Source organism: Olea europaea, unplaced genomic scaffold (assembly GCF_002742605.1).
Source record: "Olea europaea var. sylvestris unplaced genomic scaffold, O_europaea_v1 scaffold842, whole genome shotgun sequence".
Lineage (NCBI taxonomy): Eukaryota > Viridiplantae > Streptophyta > Magnoliopsida > Lamiales > Oleaceae > Olea > Olea europaea.
In genome coordinates, this window is record NW_019266865.1 from 252010 (window position 1) to 274294 (window position 22285).

At 36.2% G+C, this 22285-nt stretch overlaps 2 protein-coding genes across 2 annotated transcripts; one reads left to right on the forward strand and one right to left on the reverse strand.

Annotated features, from left to right (window-relative positions):
• Positions 1–1415: 1415 nt before the first annotated feature.
• Positions 1416–2450, reverse strand: LOC111391841 (hevamine-A-like). The gene has a single exon (XM_023017114.1). It carries the CDS (start codon positions 2417–2419, stop codon positions 1511–1513), a length of 909 nt encoding a protein of 302 aa, XP_022872882.1. The 5' UTR covers positions 2420–2450; the 3' UTR covers positions 1416–1510.
• Positions 2451–14778: 12328 nt separating this feature from the next.
• Positions 14779–17415, forward strand: LOC111391838 (probable LRR receptor-like serine/threonine-protein kinase At1g34110). The gene has a single exon (XM_023017112.1). It carries the CDS (start codon positions 14779–14781, stop codon positions 17413–17415), a length of 2637 nt encoding a protein of 878 aa, XP_022872880.1.
• The last annotated feature ends 4870 nt before the right edge of the window (positions 17416–22285 follow it).

Sequence of the window (22285 nt, forward strand, 5' to 3'; positions counted from 1 at the left end):
GATAGTAAATCAAGTATCAAGTATCACCAAATCAATTTTCAAGCCTTAAGTTTAAAAATGCAAAAATCAGGTATTTATTTATTAATTAAATATAATAACGTCATAATTATACAATTAATGAACACATGTACATAATTATAGATCACAACTTATTTATTGATCGCATATTATCAAATTAATTGGTCACGTATTATTTCGAGGTAACAAATCAAAAAAATTATAGGTCACAAATCAAAACATTATAGGTTACAGTTTATTTGTTGGTCACAAATTTTTAATTAGTTAGTCACATATTATTTTTCAATCACAAGTAATCAAATTTTTGGTTTACAATTAAATAAATACTTGGTTCACGAATAACCAAATAATTGGACACATATGCCAAATAATAGGTCACATATCACCACTACCAACACTACCGTCACTGCTACCGCCACTTGCGACCACCCTCACTATGCGACCATACCCTACACCACAACGCAAACACCATAATACCATCACCATCGCACCACCGCCATGCTATCACCATCATTATCACTATCGTCGATTGTCAACACCACCATCAACACCTACAACACCAACCAAAATCGTTGACAAATCCCCCATCACCGCAAGTACTTCTACCTGCATAACCAACAAAAACCACCTAAAACCCTCAACAACACTAAAACCACTCCAAGCCACCACTACCAACGTTGCCATCAACGAACCTAGTACAAATCATTGACTTAGAGACAATTTCTGATCACAACCCATCACAAACCAGAGGTTGTGATTTCCTCTTCATTACAGCAGCACTGGTGGTGACGACGCACAAACCCACCATCACTGAACACACCAAATCCCTGAGTAAATTTCAACACTAATGGCTTATGTGGTGGTGATGGCACACATAACCACCATTACCTACAGGGGTGGAGCCAGAAAATTTGTTCAGTATGAGTATAATTTAACCCATGTTGAACATTGTGTTTTGGTTATGAATTTAATGATGATAAAACTATAAAACAAAATCATGGGTTTGGGCCTAAAAATAAAACTCATGTAAATTAAAACATGTTTTTATACCACCTCCCCTGTTGCTTTAAAAAAAAAAAAAAAGTTTGGGCCTAAAATCTCAGTGCGAGCATATGCCCGCACTCGTCTCAACGTGGCTCCGCCACTGATCACCGAACTCACCACAAACTGGAGAAAATTTCAAATCGTCGCTACGTGATACAGATCGTCAAGAAGGAAGAGATGAGGAGGAGACGAAGAGATGGAGTACCTAATTTGTGAATAATGAAACTTTATCCCTAATTTTTGAATTGTAATCTTTAAAGATCTTGTATTATGTAATTTCCACCTGATTTAATCACCTAATCCCATTTATGTTTAATTATTAATTCTAAATTATTAAAAACAAAATAATAAAGTCAAAGTAAAACGACAAGTCATATCCAATTTATTTAACGGTTCATTTCAGTTATACCCGCTTATAATCTTTAGGATGACCAGTACTATAAAAAATTCACACACGTTTCTTGATGGAAGCACTATATCCAGACTGATCATCCCAATACTTGGACCATAGCATCACTCCACCATAATTACGTGATTTCTTAATTACCGGAAGAACTTCAGCCGTCAGCACTTTCGGAGGAATAAACCCGCTTCCGGCAGCCTGCGGGGCGGCCGGCAGGCCCAAAAATATCTTCCCAGCATTAATCGATGTTGTCCAGCGAGTCCAAGAATTCTTGAGATTATCTGTATTTCCGGAAGTATACTGGCAAGGGGGGTTGTTATAAAACTGAACCCAAACATAGTCAAAGAGGCCCGTATTAAGTGCAGATCCTAGAAAACTGTCGGGAAATGGACACTGGGGTGCACCTGTTAAGTACACTTTTCTGCCAGTTCCATCGTATGATTTCAAATATCTTGCAAGATCATCCCAATAAAGGTTTGATCCAAGCTCAATATCGAAGTCAATCCCGTCCAATACTGCATCCCCTAACGGCCGAGAAGTAGATGAACCACCCAAGAAATTGTTCCATAAATAAGTTGCTACATTCTTTGCATCCTCTTTGGAAGCCAGAGAGTAGCTACCAACGCCACCGCCAAGGGACAACATCACCTTAATGCCGCGGCTTTGGCAGCGTCGAATTCCATCGCTTACGGCTGTACAACCATTCGAATCCGGGTTACAGTGGCCGGCCAGGTTGATTTGTGGGGTCTGCCCATTGCCAAATTTGTAAAGAAAGGCTATGTTTACGTAGGAAAATCTGCCGGTGGCGCATGTTTGAGCTAAGGTGCCTTCATTGCCGTTTTGGCCCCAGTAGATGGCGATTCCTCCACCGCCAACGGCTGCAAGACAGTTTTGGACTAAAACTAGGGACAAGAGGGACAGGAGTAGAAGCATGGCTTGACTTTTATTTGCCATTTTCGTATGGTAGTGTGATTGAAGTTTTAAATGGATTCTGTGCTTTATAGAATTCATAAAGGAATTTTTAGTGGACAGAAGTTTTTTTTATAGAAGTGGAGGCCATAAAGTTTGATTACCTTCATTGGTTATAAGTGGAGTTATCCTTAATAAAGATTAAACTAAATTCTGAATCAGTGGATGCTGCTAAAGAGAGTGACGATGTAATACATAAAGAAGTGACAAATAGAGTACCCACATGATTTATTCATCTTGATTGGAAGAATCCTATTAGGACTATTGTGTTCATCAAGGAGAGCCATTGGATAATGTTCTTTAACAAGATACTTCAGACAAATTTAAGAAACTTGTGTAAGAAACCGTTGTTTTGTGGCCTTGAAGACGATTCATTCATTCGTGTGAGAATAGCGAATGGGTCTTTAATTAGACCCACAGACAATAGGATTTGGTTGAATCTCGTATCGTTTTGGGGCAATAGTTAGTCAATCTCTTATTATTATTATTTTTTGGTCTCTACATAGGGCCCCTATAAAGATCCATTCTTGTTTTTGGGATAGTCTCGAAATATCTACTATCTGAAACTCATACCTTCTAGCCCCGTCTTCAGGAGAATTTGATCGTCTGATCGTGCTCATTCCATACGAATCAGCATTGTGAAGCATGTGCCCTACCTGTGGGGTAACCCCAGTAGCAGAAATACGGAAATATGCATAAAACCAATGTATTTTGATGTATTTTTAATCTTTTTCAGTAAAGATATTGTCATGTTGATGGCTAAGATGTTTCCCCATAATATCTGGTCGTTGTACAAATATTTAAGAAACCTAGATTGTCTTTTTGAAAGAAAAATCTTTTACAATTTTTTTAAGTAAAAACTTTGCCTCAGCTTTCATATAATTTCTCATATTGGAAAATCACAATTTAGTGTTTGTTTGGTAGAAATTAAAATCTAAATTTTAATTTAAGTCAAAGTCACCAATTAATTTTATCCTCCATTCCCCTCCAATCTATACTATATACTTGTGAGCGCTTGACTAGGGTCAATTAAAGGGAAATTTTATTGGAAGTCACATTTTTTTAGTTTGATCATTCTGTATGTAATTCTCATAAAAACTAACTGCCACCCTCGCATATCTAATGATAGACTCGTCATAATTTATTTATTTTTTTGTGAAAAATACCCATATTTCCACTTTAATTCCTTTATTACAAAACCAACATTAATAATTGTATACTATATACCTACGAGTGTTTGACTTGAGTCAACTAGAGAGCCATATAATTCGATGGACCACGTCTGTAAATGTCTAATTGTAATGAATATTGGGCACTACTATTACCTTAATCAATTGTTTTCGTTCGCAATTCACACTCCATAAAATTTATAATTTCTGAGCAATTAGAAGTTGATCTCGATGACGAGGCCCTAGCCCACCTCTTTTCCTTCACTGTATAAAGGCATCAGTGATTTTGAGTGGCGTCTGCTCCATTTTGAATAAATTTCCTAACTAAACACAATGAGATCTATTGGGTGGGAATCGAAATAATTTAATTTTCCGCTGTGCATGTATAAGTAGATTCCCAACAACAATTTCATTACTTCTTTAATAATATTATAAACAAATCCAACGTGATATACAGCTGCTGCTTATGAAAGCCATAAAACAAAACTAAAATTGCAATTTAATCTCTGATTTCTTCTGAAATAGTAAATAGATCCTAGCCAGTAAAATATAAAATAAATTATAAAAGAAGGCATTCTTGTGTTGGTTTCATGATCAACGTGTTTTTCTTGCCTCTCTAAAAACAAAAACTCAAAACTGCTTTCAATCAACACGATTAGAGGGCAGAAGAGCAGCCACATGGACGGCTGATCTTCATTCCTTAATGAGGCGTTACGACAGAGAAACACGTTTTATCACTTTAAAAATCAGCAACCTGGTGAAGCAGATTTGGCCTAATATAATGAGGCCCAATAGGCCAAGAATAATGTGGGGCAGTCCACAGTTATTAACAATCTCCACCTTGTTTAACTGATTCTTGGCCTTTACTAATGGATCTAGAATCTATATCAACTTAGGTTCATTTGCTTGAAGTACTTGAAAAAGAAAAAGAAGAAAAATCAGATCAACCTTATCAATAGAAGACATATTTGAAGCTCTAAATTTTTCACTTCATCATGTGATATTAAGAATCTTCAAACAGTTCTTAAATTTATTTAGAGGCAATACCTTAGTCCCGAAATCAGCAAGATTAAATTCTGTGGGAATCTTAACCAATCTGATCAAACATTTTTCCACCATATTTTGTACAAAATGAAATTTTATGTTTACATGTTTAGTTCGATCATGGTATACAAGATTTTTACTAAGGTGTATTGCATTTTGATTATTTGTATATATACTAACATAATTATTTGAAAAACCAATTTCATTTATTAAGCCTCTTAGCCAAATACCTTCCTTAACAACATCACAAGCTGCAATATATTCAACTTCTGTAGAGGATAAGGCAACTAATTTTTGTAGCTGTGACTTCCAGCTTATACAGCCATCACACAAAGTGAAAATATAAGAAGAGGTTGATCTTCTCTTATCTAAGTCACAAGCAAAATCTGAGTTGTATACACTTTCAGTTTTATCTCTTCATTGCTCCTCTTATACATTAATCCTAAATCAGATGAGCCTTTTAAGTACCTTAACATCCATTTTATAGCAAGCCAGTGAGTTTCACCAGGATTAGCCATAAATCGGTACTTAATACACTAATTCCATGTGCTAGGTCAAGCCTGGTGCAAACTATAAGGTACATAATGGAGCTTATAGTGTTGGCATAAGGTATTTTTTTCATTCTTCTAAGTTCATCATCTGTTTTAGGTGATTGTTCATTGGACAGCTTAAAGTGATTAGCAATTGGAAGAGTAACATGTTTACATTCTAACATAGAAATTTTTTTAAGAAGTTTCTTCACATAAGACCCTTGTTTTAGCATTAGTGTGTAATTATTTCTGTTTCTTTATATCTCCATTCGAAGAATTCTTTTAGCTTGTCCTAAATCTTTCATTTCAAATTTAGATTTTAACTTTGATTTACCAAATTCAATCTCTGTTCTATCATGACAAGCAAGCAACATATCACATATAATAGGAGATATATAGATTGAGGTCCACCTGAACCTTTATATAAAAGACATGAATCATAATTGATTTTCACGAAGCCTAAAGTCTGCACAAAAGAATTAAACTTCAAATACCATTACCTGTGAGCTTGCTTAAGCCCATAAAGAGATTTCTTTAACAAGCAAACTTTATCAGATTTAGATTTGACTTCAAATCCTTCATTCTGATTCATGTATATAGTCTCATCAAGATCACCATTAAGAAACGTTGTTTTAACATCAAGTTGTTCTAATTCCCAGTTAAAGTGAGTAGTTAGAGCCAATATAATTCTGATTTTAGTATATTTGGCAACTGGGAAAATATTTCATTATAATCCACTCATTCCCTTTGAGTGAAACATTTGGCCACTAATCTAGCTTTATATAAACCTCTTATTTTCTGAATTTGAGTCACCTTCTTTAATCTTAAAAATCCACTTACAATCTATAGCCTTTTGATTTTTAAGCCTGTTGACCAAAATCCAAGTTTTGTTTTTAATAAGTGAATCCATGTCCTTATTCATAGCTTCCTTCCAAAGTTTAGAATAAGGTCATTTAATGGCTTCATCAAAAGATGTAGGTTCTGAATTTAAGGAGTCAAGTGCAGAAAATAGAGTAACAAATTCTTCATTATTAAATTTGGTGGAGGGAATTATGGTCCTTCTTTCCCTGTCTCTAGTTAGTTGATGATCAGCAAGAGTATTATCTGCTAATTCATCTTCATTTTCAGATTCATCATGCTCATTACTTATTTCAGATTGAACAGGCTCCAACTCAAAAATATCATCTTGATTAATAGCATTCTGTATTTGAGTTTCCAGGATGGTTTGATTAACAGGTGCAGATTCAGGAGTTTTGGGGTATTCTGATTTAATACAAGGCATGTCATTCTCATTAAAGATCACATCTCTGCATATTATGACTTTAAAATCATTTTGGTTTTTAACCCACAGCCTATAACCTTTTGTTTCCTTCCAATATCCTAAGAAAACACATTTTTGGGATCTAGACTCAAGTTTGCCTTCATTCTTATGAGAATAGACAGTACATCCAAACACTTTGAGTTTGTTATAATTAGGTGTTTTTCCAGACCACAACTTTTCAGGAACTTGAAAATCAATAGCACTAGATGGACTTCTATAAGATAAGTTGCAATATTTAGGGTTTCACCCCAAAAAAACTTTGGAAGACCAAAACTATATAACATACATCTAACTTTTTCCAAAATAGTCCTATTCATTCTCTCAGCAACTCCATTTTGCTGATGTGTGTATGTTACAGTTCTATGTCTAAGGATTCCAAATTCTTTACAAAATGAATTAAATTCAAAGTTGCAGAATTCAAGTCCATTATCAGTTCTTAGTGCTTTGATTTTCAATCATAGATTTCTATTGTTTGAAAATCTGAAATATATCAGACTTTTATTTTAAGAGAAAAGTCCATATTTTTCTTAAAAAATCATCTACTATAAATAGATAAAACCTAAATCCACTAAGGGTGTGTTTGAGTCACACAATTCCATGGAAATGGGTGGAAAATGGGAGTTTTCCACCCAAAATGTAGTGTTTGAATCACAAGATTTTTCATGAATTTGGTTCCTAGCTTTTATTGGAAGTTGTGCTATTCCTTGATTTGGTGGAATTCCAATTCTCACCATATATGGTGAGAATTGGACCCGACTACTGTAGCAATTATTTATTTATTTATTTAGGCAATGGAAACCAATTCTAAGAATTATTGTAAAAAAATATTTCTCTTTCATTGATAATTTTCATATAAAACAAAGTTAAACGAACACTAAAAAATAAATGATTTTCTTGAATTTATTATTATTATTATTTTGCTTTTTGGCGTTGGAAGGCAATGTCATTCCCAATACCAGTAAATTCTATCATTTTAATTGATAATTTTCATGTAAAACAAAGTCAAACGAACATCAAAAAACACTTTTATTTCAACATTTTCCACGTGGAAAATTATACCAATTAAACACAATAATTTACAATTTTCAGAAAAATAATTCTAGACAATTCAATTCCTTGGAATTCGTTTTTCACACAATTCAATTTCATATTTGCAATCAAACGGACCCTAAGTGTATTTACAGATGTTGGACCCCACAGGTCAGCATGTAAATAATCCAAGATTGAAGTGGATTTATGGGTTCCAATTTTAAAAGGCAGTCTTTTCTGTTTTCCAATAGTATAGTTTTCACAAAAGTCTAATTTTTCAATATTATCATTTCCAAACCATCCAAGTTTATTTAAAATGATTAACTCTTTCTTTGAAATGTTTCCCAATCTTTTATGCCAAATTAAGGATTTATCATAATCATAGTTTGAGGTTGTGGTACAATGGCTTATAACTGGTTCAGCAAGAACAATGTAGATACCATTTATTTTTTGAGAGGAAATCACACATATGTCCCCTAAAGTTAATCTTAGAAAACCCTTATGAACTGTGATGTTGTATTTTTCATCCAATTCTCCCAAGGAAATAAGATTCCTTTTAAGTTTAAGAACATATCTTGTATTATCTAATTCAAGGGTATAATTGTCAGTTAACACCAATTTGACCTTACCACTACCCTTTATTTGACAACTCATGTCATTGCCCATTTAAATTTGTCCTCCATTAAGGTCAACAAACTCAGAAAATCACTCTTTAGTAGGGCACATTTGAAATGTACAACCAGAGTCTAGGACACATTCTTTTGAATCCCTTCTGGAGGTTTTCATAAGAACCACCCCCTGAATATCAGGTTCATTTTTGTAGGCCACAGTTGCAGAACCATCAAAGTTGTTTTTATCTTTCATATTTGAGATTTTCTTAAAACAATCTTTTATTAAGTGTCCAGTTTTACCATAGCAGTAGCATTTTCTGATCTGCTTCTTGGGTTTCACATGGTTCTTGTTCTTGTCTTTGTTTTTATTGTTCTAAAATTTTCCTTTCTTTGTAGGATTAAAATTGTACTAGTTCTATTTCTTATTTTGGTTTAATTTCTCTTTCATAAATAGCCCTTCACCAAATTTAGAGTCTTTTGACTTAGTTCTTATTTCAAGTTCCTTATTTCTAAGGGCTACAGTTATGATATCTACTGTAAGAGTTTGCCCCCATATTCTAAAGCATTCATAATATCTTTATATCTCTCACTTAGAGAATTTAATAAAGCAACTACTTTTTTGGTCACTAGAAATCTTCTCATCACAGTTATCTAAATCCTGAATAAGTTTAGTTAATTTATCTCGATTTTCTTCTAGGCCAGAAGAGGGATCAAATCTGAAATTGTAAAATTCCCTTAAGAGATAGCATTTATTAGGCATGGATTAGTTAAGTAAAGTGTTCCTAATTTGGTCCATAGGGTCTCAACAGAATTGGCTTCTGTAGAAGTGGAGGCTTCTGCAGAAGTAGTTTCTCCTACTTTCCTAATCACATTGTCAGACAAGTGAAGAAAAATGGTACTCCATACAATATCATCTAATTCTTTCCTCCTATATGCACTAATTTCAGCAGTCCACGACCCATCAAGGGCGGCAGCACATCTTTGCTACAATAACAGGGCTCTCATCTTCTGTCTCCAGAGAGTAAAATCTCCAGTGCCATTCCATGTCTCTAAATCTAACTTATATGTAGTGGATATGATGACAGATATAGTTGAATAGCATGCAATTATGCTGTACACAGTATGAATGATTCAGACAGATAAATTTCTGAATTAACAACCTTAATCACAGGCTTCAAGATTAACAAGAAACACTGGCTAATAGAAAAGAAAGTTCAAAAATATACCAAACACTGAAATCTTAGAATTTCAGTATGGGAGTGAGTAAGGTTAAGCCAGAAACTGAACCATGGGTCAATGTACAGTGCACAGGTCAATGAGTTACCAAAACTCGGAGCCAACTCAGTAGAAATCGAAGTGAGTCAACCCAACTCGCCAAACTCAGTATGAGTTAGAACACCCAGTTGAACTCAGTTATGAGTCAACTCGAAAAATTTCAAAAACTAGCAGAGAAGAACGGATCTTCAGATCGATCATTAGATCTTAAAAAAAATTCAAAGCCAATAGATCCAATTAATAGTTGAATCTAAACAAAAGGTAACACTTCTTTAAACACTAGTTTTATACTCAAAACACTCAGAAAAATTTTCAGATCTGAAGAAATAAAAAAAAATTATTAATAAAATTTTTTAGGAACCTAGGGTTTTAGAAATATATATCAGAGATCGAGAGAAGCAAAGAAATTTTTTTAAAAAAAAAATTCAAGAAACACTCGCTTTGATACCATTGTTACGATTTAAACTTCAGATCTTTAAGGATCGACAGATTCAAAAATTAAAAAAGAGTGCAGAAAATCAAAAAATTAACAAAAGATATGTTTTGCCCTTTTAAAAGGGCCCGAATTTTCGATTTTTCAACCTAATCACCTGTTGAGCATCTCCTAAGAGATTAAGCTCCATATCCACTAATATCGATCAAAAATCAATATACAGATGTACGCAGAAATTGGAAACTTCATCGAGTTTTTCTTGATTAAAGACCATTTGGGAAGAATTAAGCAACTATAGGCCTATGTGTTCATGTGCCAAATGTGAATGTGGAGGTCACAAGAAGCTTATTGATCACTATCATACCGAATATATGATGTCTTTTTTAATGGGATTGAATGATTCCTTTGCTCAAGTTAGGGGACAATTATTGTTGATGGATCTCATTCTTCCTATAAACAACGTATTTTCACTTGTACCTCAAGAGGAGCAGCATTCGTAAACATCAACAATGGTGCATCGAATTCTATGGTTTTTAATGTTAGAAATGACCTGAAGAAGCCCAATACAAGCCAGACACACAACAAATATCAGAGGAAGGAGAGACCCTGTGCACTTATTGTGGTTACAGTGGGCATGTAGTTGACAAGTGTTATAAGCTGCATGGTTATCCTCCAGGGTACAAAGGTAAACAGAAAACTGTTCCAAATCTAATGCATCATTCTGGCCATCATGTTGCTGCTGCAAACCAGATTTTGATTCCAATCCAAAGCATACATATGACAATGTAGGGAACTTTGTGCAAACACTAAATCCTACACAGTATCAACACTTATGCTGAGTACTCACTTTTCAGCTGCAAAGGGCGACACAAAAGGAGATGGTGAGGGAGATCATGTATCAGGTACCTGTCTGTCCATCTCTTATAATTCAATACCTAATTCCAATAAATGTTGGGTTGTGGACTCTGGAGCTACTGCTCATATTTGTTTCACAAAGTCATCATTTCTGTCAATGAATGCCATCCAAAATGCTTATCTCACGTTGCCTAATCGTCAAAGAATTCCTGTCCTCTACAAGGGTACTATGAAAATCAGCTCTAATTTAACTTTCAAGGATGTCCTATTTGTGCCCCAACTGAAGTCAATCTACTATCTATTAGTTAATTGACAAAGGATTCATCTATAATCATCAAGTTCTTCACTAACTTGTGCATTATTTAGGATCCATCTAGCTTGAGAAAGATTGGCAAGGCTAGAAATGTGGCAGATCTTTACTTATTGGAAGCAAATTTTTCTATTTATGATTTTAACGTTTGTAATGCCTTTAGTGAAATGTCTATTTCTATTGGCTCAACAATAAATAATGTGACTTCTCACACTTGGCATGACAGACTTGGGCATTATCCTACTAGGAAATGCAGTTGTTAAGAGATCAATTACATCTTCCACATAATGATCACAAAGAAAATAAATATGTTCCCTGCCCTTAGCAAAGCAAAGAAGATTATCATTTGTGTCAAATAACCATCTATCCCCAAATGCATTCGAACTTGTTCATTGCGATAATTGGGGACCATATCATGCCCCAACCCATGCAGGCCACAGATATTTCCTCACTTTGGTAGATGATTGCACACGGTTCACATGGATATATCTCATGAAGCAAAGATCAGATGTTGAGTTCATTATTCCTAAGTTTTTTCAAGATGGTTGCAACATAGTTCCACAAGGTAATTAAAACCTTTAGATCTGATAATGCACCAAAACTAAAATTTGTGGATTTTTTTGCTTCAAAGGGAGTTTTCCATCAATTTTCATGTGTTGATAGACCTGAGCAGAATTCAGTGGTAGAGAGGAAACAACAACACTTCCTAAATGTGTCTAGGTAATTGTATTTTCACTCACAAGTCCCAATTCAATTCCAGGGAGAGTGTGTCCTTACAGCCACCTTCTTTATAAATCGAACACCCTCTCCCATTATAAATAATAAAACACCATTCTCTCTTCTTTACGGCCTACCAATAGATTACACAAATCTCAGAATTTTTGGGTCCCTGTGTTTTGCTTCAACATTACCCTCTCATAGGTCCAAGTTTTACCTAAGAGCTAAACTATGTGTGTTTGTCAACTATCCCCCTGGAGTAAAAGGCTACAAGCTATATGACATATCCTCCAAAACCTTTTTCATTTCCAGAGATGTGGTCTTTCATGAGTATCTTTTCCCTTTTTCTTCCATCCCACATGAAAATGATCTTATTGATCCCTTTCTTGACATTGTTTTACCCAAACTTGCACATGATATTGCTCCGCCGTCTACCTCAGTACATGATAATCAACCCATAATCGTTGATCACAACACACAATCAAGTCCTCAACCTGTTACTCTTAGAAGATCTGGTAGGACCATCAAGCCACCTTCCCACCTTCGAGAATTTCATTGTAATCTCTTGAAAAACTCACTTGAGATGTCAAACTTTGCTACTCATTATCCTTTACAAAAATACTTGTCCTATAAATCCTTTTCACCTGCACATTGTAGTTATTTACTGAACGTCTCCTCTATTTTTGAACCACAATATTACCATGAAGCAGTTAAATATAGTTCTTGGAGAGAAGCAATGGCAGCTGAGTTAGAGGCAATGGAATCAAACAACACCTGGTCAGTCGTACCTCTTCCTACAGGAAAACATTCAATTGGGTGTAAGTGGGTATACAAGATCAAATACAAATTTGATGGAAGCATTGATTGACACAAAGCATGGCTTGTTGCTAAGGGATACACTCAGCAAGAGGGGTTGGATTTTGTTGAAACTTTTTCCTTGGTGGCAAAGCTTGTTAATGTGAAAATTCTTCTGGCAATTGCTGCTATCAATCAATGGCACATTACTCAAGTGGATGTAAATAATGCCTTTTTGAATGGGGATTTATTTGAGTAAATATATATGGATCTTCCTCTAGGTTACAACGAACAGTCTGCAACTGATGCACAAAGGGAGAGCAAGCTAGTGTGCAGGTTGCACAAGTCTATATACGGTCTTAAGCAAGCTTCAAGGAAGTGGTTTTCAAAAAATTTTAGTGCCCTCATCTCACATGGTTACACACAATCTAGATCGGATTATTCTCTTTTCACTAAGGGTTCTGGTAAGACTTTTGTGGCCCTTTTAGTGTATGTCGATGATATAATAATCAATGGTTCAGATAGTGCAGCCATCAGGTCTCTTAAAATATTCCTACACAGTCAATTCAAATTGAAAGATCTTGGTCAATTGAAGTATTTCCTTGGATTGGAGATTGTTCGTTCACAGAAAGAGATTTTTCTTTGTCAACACCAATATACTCTTCAATTATTGGAGGATGCCAGTTTTTTGGCTTGCAAGCCAGCCTTACTGCCCATGGATCCCAAGGCTCGCTTGTGTTCATTTGAAGGAGAACCTCTAGTTGATGCTTCATAATATCGAAGACTAATTGGCATGTTGCTCTATTTGACTATCTCCAGTCCGGACATCACGTTTGCAACACACAAATTGAGTCAGTTTGTCTCTAAACCTAGGCAACCTCATCTCATTGTAGCTCATCACCTGCTACAATACCTCAAATCAACTCCTGGACAAGGTCTTTTCTTTTCGACCACCTCCACTTTTCAACTTCGAGCTTTTGCTGATGCTGATTGGGGGTCTTGTCTCGACACAAAGAAGTCCATCACTGGCTTTTGTGTATTCCTTGATGATTCTTTGGTGTCTTGGAAAGCAAAGAAACAAAATACTATATCACGCTCTTCAGCTGAAGCAGAATATAGAGCTTTGGCAGCCACTACCAGTGAGCTCATTTGGATTCATCAATTGCTACTTGATCTCCAGATTTCTCCTCCAGCTCCCACTCTCATATTTTGTGACAATCAGTTTGCCATACACATTGCCACCAATCCTATTTTCCACGAAAGAACCAAACATATAGAAATAGATTGTCTTTTCATTCGGAATAAACTCATAGATGGCTTTGTCAAACAACTTCCAATTCGAAGCCAGCACCAATTGGCAGACATTTTTACTAAGCCTTTGCCAGCCAATCTTCTTTTTCCCTTGATGTCCAAGATGACCATTATTAATCCTCATAGTCCATCTTGAGGGGGCGTAACAGAATACAAGCTACTGGAAGCTTGAAGAAACTGCTAGAATCAGCCAGGGAGTAGCAAACGGATTCAGCTATTAGTTAGTTGTAAATATACATGTGCCACAATTGTATTGGTTAGTTTGTTGATCAAAATTTCTATTTATACCGGGTTGTAAATATCATTTATATGAGATGAATAAAATTCATTCTTTTCTTCTATTTTCCAATACAATCCAATCAATTATTTCAACTACTTGACTTCATATGCTTAGTCCTTAACGGCAAAAGAATTGACTTCACATAAATATTCACGATGTTATAACATTCATCATTTTTAAAAAGCAAATACTGTGGAGGATTTGACCCATTTAATTGCAATGTGAATCGGCGCCAGGCTAGGTATCCAGTTTCCCTTGCCGACCAGCCTGGCCAAGCCAGTTTTTAAAACACTAAATCTAATGGGAGCCTTCATAAAGGGAGAGTTTAGTCTGAATTTTTTATTTCACGTTCCAAGATTCCAACTAGACAGATGTGATGCAAAAATTAAATTACTTTGATTTCATTGACTTGAATTATCATTTATTAAATTATCGCGTAAGCTTGTATTAGGTGTTTAACAAACAATTGTGTGGAAAATTCTCCTTCAAATAATTAGTTGTGTGTGGATCAAATCTTCCTTTTTGTTATTTATAGTTTCTGGCAGTTTTTCCAATGGTCTATTGCAGATTGTGATGATCTTTCTTTGTAACAATCTGACCAAAATTTATTCATACAGCTGATATACCAATAAATCTATAGTTTATATCCGGTTTTGTTCTGAAAATGATTGCTGATAAGAAGATTTTTCGACAATTTGTCATGTTAATTATTGTACCTTCACTTCTAAGTTTGAGAGCTGGGTTTGGAAACTCTTCAAGGGTGAATGATGTTAAAATCAGGTGCCTAGAGAAGGAGAGAGAAGCTCTTCTCAAGTTCAAAGATGAGCTTATTGATGAACATGGCCTACTCTCTTCTTGGGGAACAGCCATAGATAGAAGGGATTGCTGCGAATGGAGTGGTGTCCAGTGTCATAACCAAACGAATCACGTTATTGTGCTAGATCTTCATGGCCGGCTTAACAACTCTGGACTTTTTAGTCGTCTACGAGGTAATGTTAGCCAGTGGTTGCTGGAATTACGATATTTGAATTATCTAGACCTAAGTGCAAATGATTTCAATCTTGGTAGAATCCCAGAATTCATTGGCTCCCTAGGCAAATTACAACATCTCGATCTTTCTGCTTCTAATTTTGGTGGGCCAATTCCGCATCACCTTGGTAACCTTACCCAATTGCAATTTCTTAGTCTCAAAGGATACAATAATCATATGTTAACTAGCACCAATCTTGATTGGCTTTCTAAACTTCATTTGTTAAACTACCTTGAGTTGACTCATGTGAATCTCAAAGAGGCGACCGATTGGATACAAGCAATAATGAAACTACCTCGACTCCAAGATTTACGCTTGTCATCTTGTCACCTACAACCTGTCCTTTCTCCCTATCCCATGACCAATGCATCTAATTCTCTTTCTGTCCTTGATCTCTCCGACAATGAACTCTCCTCTTCTTCGGTATTTCCTTGGTTGTTAAACTTCAGTAGTACCCTGAGTTACGTTAAACTCGATTTCAATAATTTACAAGGTCCCATTCCTCATGCTATCGGCAATATCGTTTCCCTTGAGACTCTTTCTCTCTTTCACAATGAACTTGAAGGTAGTATTCCTCTATCCTTTGGGAATCTGAGTAGTTTAAAATTTTTAGATTTGTCTTTCAACAATCTTAGTGGCACTGTGACAGAAAGAATTGGAACCCTTGCCAAACTCAAGTATTTGGGACTTGAAGCAAACCAACTTGAAGGCATAATCATCGAAGCTCATTTTTCCAGTCTCTCCCAGTTACAATATTTGAGCTTGAACTACAACCCGTGCATCTCTTTCAATTTCAGTTCTGGGTGGATTCCTCTTTTTCAGTTGACTTCATTGTGGTTGGGGGGTTGCAAAGTGGGGCCACATTTCCCCAAATGGCTTAAATCACAAAATGAATTAATTGAGCTCGATATCTCAAATACTTCAATTAAAGATACCTTCCCGGATTGGTTTTGGGATCTATGTCCCAAATTAGTGGTTTTAGACGTATCACGTAACAACATTCATGGTGTCCTTCCTGATCTTTCATCAAAGTTCTTCACTTTCAATTTCATAGATTTGAGTTCTAATCATTTTAATGGTTCATTACCAAGTTTGCCTCCAAATGGATTAGTATTAAAGCTGTCAAACAACAAATTTTTTGGTTCAATTACCGTTTTGCGCAACAAAACTGATTGGGTTTATCTTGACCTTTCAAATAACCTTCTGTCAGGAGATCTTCCAGATTGTTTTGCAAATCTGGAAAACTTGGAGTTTCTTAATTTGGCACATAATAATTTTTCTGGGAAGATCCCGTCACTAAATAGCATTGCTTCTTTACATTTACAAAATAATAGTTTTACGGGAGAATTTCCAGCGTCTTTGAAAAATATCCCTTTTCTAGAATTCATTGATCTTTCAAAAAATAAGTTGACCGGTAAAATACCAGAATGGTTGGGGGATAGTTTGCCAGAATTGGTATTTTTAAGTTTACAGTCCAATCAGTTTTCTGGTAATATTCCTTCAAATTTGTGTCATTTATCCCATATACAAGTCTTGGATATCTCTTTGAACAAGATTTCAGGTGCTATACCAAAATGCCTAAACAATCTCACTGCAATGATTCAAGAAGTCGAATCAGATTCATATATCGTAGATCTTCCTTTTATGCTTGAACATGAGAGGGCAAATGTAAGGTGGAAAGGAGAAGATGCCGAGTACAAAACTACTCTTAAACTGGTGAAACTCATTGATCTTTCGAGCAATAATTTAGAAGGTGAAATTCCTTCTGAAATTACAAGTTTGGTAAATTTGGTTGGGTTGAATCTTTCAAGAAACAACCTAATTGGGTTCCTTCCTCCAAAGATTGACCAACTTAAGTCTTTAAATTTTCTTGATTTATCACGAAACCAACTTTCTGGTGAGATTCCTGCCAGTTTTTCTCACTTGGACCGACTTGGAGTGTTAGATATGTCACATAATAATTTGTCGGGCAAAATTCCATGGACTGCTCATTTAACAACTTTCAACGCTACATCATATGCGGGAAATTCAGGACTTTGTGGCCCTCCACTTACAAAAGTATGCCCTGGAGATGAAATTGCTCAAGACCCAAAGTTTATTGGTAATAACAGTGGGATGAAAAATATAGATGAGGAAGACAAGCTAATCACTGAAGGATATTACTTTAGTTTGTTAATTGGGTTCATGTTCGGACTTTTGGGAGTAATCGGGACGTTACTGCTCAATCAGTCATTGAGGCTTACATATTTCAAGTTCTGGAATATAGAGTAGATTTGTTTTATGTGAAGATAGACATATGTAATAACACTATTTAACAAAATTCTGTTTCCTTTGTGTTTGTCAACTTCTAGTTTGCCAATTGATGGTGAAGTATTTAGCAAACTAGGATGCATGGAAACTCTTTTCGGGACGGATGGTTCATGTCTGATACATAAATTTTTGTTTGATACCGATTTTTCATAGACACACTATGACATGACCGACAAGTCACATATCGTTTCCTATTTTTTATATATATTTTCATTCCTTGAACAAATATTCGACATAATATGTGCCGTCTCCTATATTAAAAAGTATAAATAAAAATTTTATATACAAAATTTAAAATTTTAAAGAATTCAAATTGATTTATCCATATCCTAATTTTTAGAAAATCACGTGTTTTCTTGTCTATGTCGTGTCGTGTCTGTGTCCTTGCCCGTTGCTTGAATTTGATAGTGCCTCCTTTAGTTTTTTCATGTAATTATATTGGTTCTAGTTAATATCTAGAATAAGCAGTACTTTGCCTTTCCTTAACCTCTGGTTTCAAAATCTTCATCCACCAGTTGAATAATTTCTTCACTTTAGGCATTTTTCAACCGCGACTTTGGCAGCTCGGTCGCATCCATTGGCTCCTTAAGCTCATCCTTTTGGGTAAGTTCGGTTACACCCTATTGGTTAAAATAAGATTAGGGAATTGTATTGAATTGGATTACGAATATTGTTCTCGTACGAAATTTGGTATTTTATTTTATTACGAGACCATATAAGTAGTAAAAAAATTATATATAGAAAGTAAAAAAATTATGACTATTTTTACTTATAAGAACTATTTTAAACTTATTAAGTGACTTTTTTTCTACTTGCAATTTACTTATTAGGAAATATATTTACTTGGAAGTAAATTTTATACTTAAAAAAGTATTTTATACAAAATAACTAAAGTTTATTCTTAAGTAATTTTTTAATTATATATACATTTTTTAGTTATAAGTGAATTTTATACTTATAACTAACTTTTATATAAATGAGTTTTTAAACTGATCTTTTTATTTTATTTTTTTTACTTATAAGTGAATTTTATCTTACAAGTGAGTTTTTTGCTTATAAGTTAATTTTTATCTTATATGTAACTTTTTTTACTTATAAATAATTTTTTTAGTTGTAAGTAAATTTTTTACTTGTTAGTAAACTTTTTAGGTAGAAGTAGTTTTTTCATTTAAAATAAATTTTTTTACATTAATCAATTTTTTAACATAAAAAATTATCATTGTTTAATAAATTATTTTCTATTTGCAAGTAAATTTTTACTATAAATGAATTTTTTACTTATAATTAAACTTTTTCTTTAGTCCACACCCCAAATTGGTGATCAATTGCATTATTCACAAATTTTCGTGCATTATTTCGACATTTCCACTCGATTGAATATAGAATTAACTGTGATAGTGCGACCAAGTCAATGGCTGTTATGGTCGACCTTGGTGATCAATGCATTGGTATAATTTGAAAAAGAAAGCCACTTCCCTTGGAATATTTGGCTACAGCGAAATTGTGATGTTCAAAGGAAATGGATTAACCATTTTCCACTTTCCGACTCATAATTAGTCTTCCACTAAGTAACTGAAAAAAAGAGTTGAATTCTAAATTACAGATAAAATGGGATGACTTTAAGGATTGAAAAAGATTGATCATGACATTTTTTACTTGTATAAGTTGGGCTATGTAACAATGAGCTTCGTCGTTTGAATATTAGTGAGATGGTGGTGGAATAATATCTTACCGTCTACCTGGTGGCGTTTGGCGTTCCTGCTACTCCGTTGGGCGTGTGTAATATAAAAAATCAAGGGTGGGCTTTTTCTCATGTTTTACCTCCGGTGTGATAATCAGTAAATGATATTAGGAAATATGAAGATGGAATTTAGATGGCTAGGAAAAAATGCTATCGTCCCTACTTGTGTCTCCCTCGGAGGTATTTATAGGCGTCAGAAGTCGGGTGGTAATGGTGCCACGTGTCCCACGTTGGCCTCTCCACCATCCCCACGTTCTGAGTGGGGGATTTTAACTTCCCACTCAGAGGTTAGGTCTGAGGTAACCGTCATGTATCATACTCAATTCATCCGGGATTTTATGGCTAAATGTTGAGATGACCATATAGACAATTTTACATTGGTCGGCGATCTTACGTAGAGGTAGAGCCCCCCCGGGGGTCGACGGTCATGCATAGAGATAGAGCCCCTCCCTCCTGGGGGGAGGGGGAGGCGACGACCTCTCGTTGAGATAGAGCACCTGGAGTTGAGATAGAGCACCTGGAGGGTAGGTAGTCTCGTGTGGAGGTAGAACGTCCTGGGGGGTCGACAGCTTCTCATTAGCGTGCAGTGATTTACATTGCTTATCTTCGAAGGCGGTTTCCTATGTTAACTGATATCATTAGCTCCTACCCCCTGTTGATATTTTTTCGACAGAGGGGTAGCAACTTCCTTTATCTGAATTTTTTTATATAAAAATAAAACTACTTTGAATAAATAAGTCGAGTGGTACAATTTAGTTTGGGAGGCTGTTTCACTGTACATTTGGCACCCAACCAATGGACATAATCTTGGAGGGAATTTCCCCCCCAAAAATTTTGAATCCCTTTTGCCTATAAAAAGGGTGGTGATCTCCTATTTGAAATCATTTCCACTCATCCTCAACATCCTAGATTTTTTCCTCCTCAAGGTAGCATTCTCCTCTTTCATTCCAAGATTTTTACTTAGAATGTTTGCTTTTCCCCTCTTCTTTCTCCTCTTCCTTCAACGAGAGTGGCGACGAGAAGTGTAATAGGTCGATCGAACCTTCGTCGGAAGGACCGGTCGACTCCGACGGTGGGCTGGTCGGCTACCAACAAAGCTGGTCGAGCAGCGACAAGCCTCGCGGCTGGTCGGGGGTCGGCCAGTCTTCGGGCTAGCCGAGCTTCAGCCTCTTCCCGAGCCGGTCGTTCTTCTGACTCCTTGAATAGGCTGCCTAGTGAATCCTTCCCTTCATCCGATAGATCCATTCGTGATTCCGATAACAGGACTTCTTCAATCGAACCTCAAATGTTTGTTTTTAATTCTCCTAAGAGACATATTGGCTCTACCAAACTTCCCAATCAAAACTTAGAAATTGGGCGAGATCCGGTTGGTGAGATTGTCCCTCTCGAGATTCCAAGAGGTTATAGCCTTTACAATTCCCCGCTCAAGTTAGAGAAATGTCTTGCTAGGTATGACCGGGTCGATGACTATGTCTATAGAGCCCCCGATCCCAAAGAAAGGCTCCCCGAGTCTGACCCCCACGAGATAGGGGTGTATAAGGACATCATGGATGGCGGTTTTCGGCTACCCGTTCATCCCTTATTTGTGTCAATTTTCAATGAGTTTCATCTTACTCCTAGCCAAATAAACCTAACGCTTGGAAAAAAAAGCATTGTACTTCTTGTATGTTTGCCTTAGGAGGATAATTCCACTTTCCATAGACCTCTTTAGGTGTGTCTTTGAGATGCATGAACTAGTTCAGTGCAATGCGTTTGTCTTTTTAACCACTAGGGTCCCTTTGCTATTTTCTAGGTTCAGGAATTCAAATAGCGGGTGGAAATCTCGATTCTTCTTCGCCCAGCCTTCAGTAGGTCGGTTTCCTTTCAATACCAATTGGTGGCATTCTCAAATTCGCCTTTTCAATAGTCAAGTAGAAGCTTCATCTACTCTAAAAGCTCAAATCTAACAGTTGGTTGATATACTCCCTCTCGCACCTGACTTAGGATCGGTCCTGACCATGAGGAATATGTTGATAGTGGGGATGAGTTGTCCTACTGATAGGTTGCTTTCCTGGTTTCTATTATTTTTTACTTGCACATATTTTTTATTTGTTGCTTTTTAGGACTAATCAGTTTGGTTATGTGCATACATATATGGACTTCGATCTGGACGAGGTATTGAAGACCCTATCGAAAAGTGACGAGGGCCTTGCTCTCATTGACGGTAAACTCTTGAGCCTTTCTTCCTTGTTTTGTGTTTTCACACTCTTTTGTTTTGTGAGCCTAACTACCTTGTATGTACAGGGATAAAATTTGACCTGGAGGGGACCATGGATTCTATGCCTGAATAAGGGCATAAAAGTGATATTGACACATCCCCGTCCCTTTAAAGAGGAAAAAGACAGCTGACCAAGGGGGAAGGTCTCAGGTGGCAAAAGAGACTCCCTAGCTCTCAGACGAGCCTATCGAGGTTGCTCTTGTTCCTAGGTCGGGTTCTTCTAGTCGCACGCGGGGTAGCGTGAGGATTCACTTCCTAATTTCAGGTTTCCTCCCACCCGGGGTTATCATGAGATGGGGATGCTTAAGTATTTGGTAACACCCGCACGGGCCAGGGCAATTGCAGGACGTAGCGCAGACGATATCGAAAGGGCTGCGGCGGTCTATCTCTAGAGGGTATGCTTCTAATTCCAATTTTCTTTTACACTGAGTCTTATCTTTTGATCATCATTTTACCACGCGACTCTCTCATTGTCTCCTCATCCTTTAGGTGGTGGCCCTTCAGACCAAGCTTGCTAAATCGAGTCGTCGTCAGGCCTTAGAGTTGAAGACTCTTGTAGAAGAAAAGAAGAAAGAGACCCATCATTATAAGAAAAAAAGATAGTTTCCTTCAAGAAATCTCTAGAGGCGTCGGAAGCTCGAGCCCGCGAGCAGGAGACAGAGAATGACAATTTTTGGTCTGCGTTGGCTCGTGCTCCGGAGGAGGCGGTTGAGAGGTATAAGGCCTTTGTCGAGTATACTAAGGACTTAGATGCATCGGTGAAGCAGTACAAGTCATCGTCTGACTAGGTCAGGGACTTGCATTCGTACGGGGGAAGGCCCTGGCGGCATCTA

What these genes read in the sequence shown, in the direction of transcription:
- LOC111391838 (XM_023017112.1), top strand. Translation starts at nt 14,779, where the DNA reads ATGATTGCTGATAAGAAGATTTTTCGACAATTTGTCATGTTAATTATT.
- LOC111391841 (XM_023017114.1), bottom strand. Translation starts at nt 2,419, where the DNA reads ATGGCAAATAAAAGTCAAGCCATGCTTCTACTCCTGTCCCTCTTGTCC.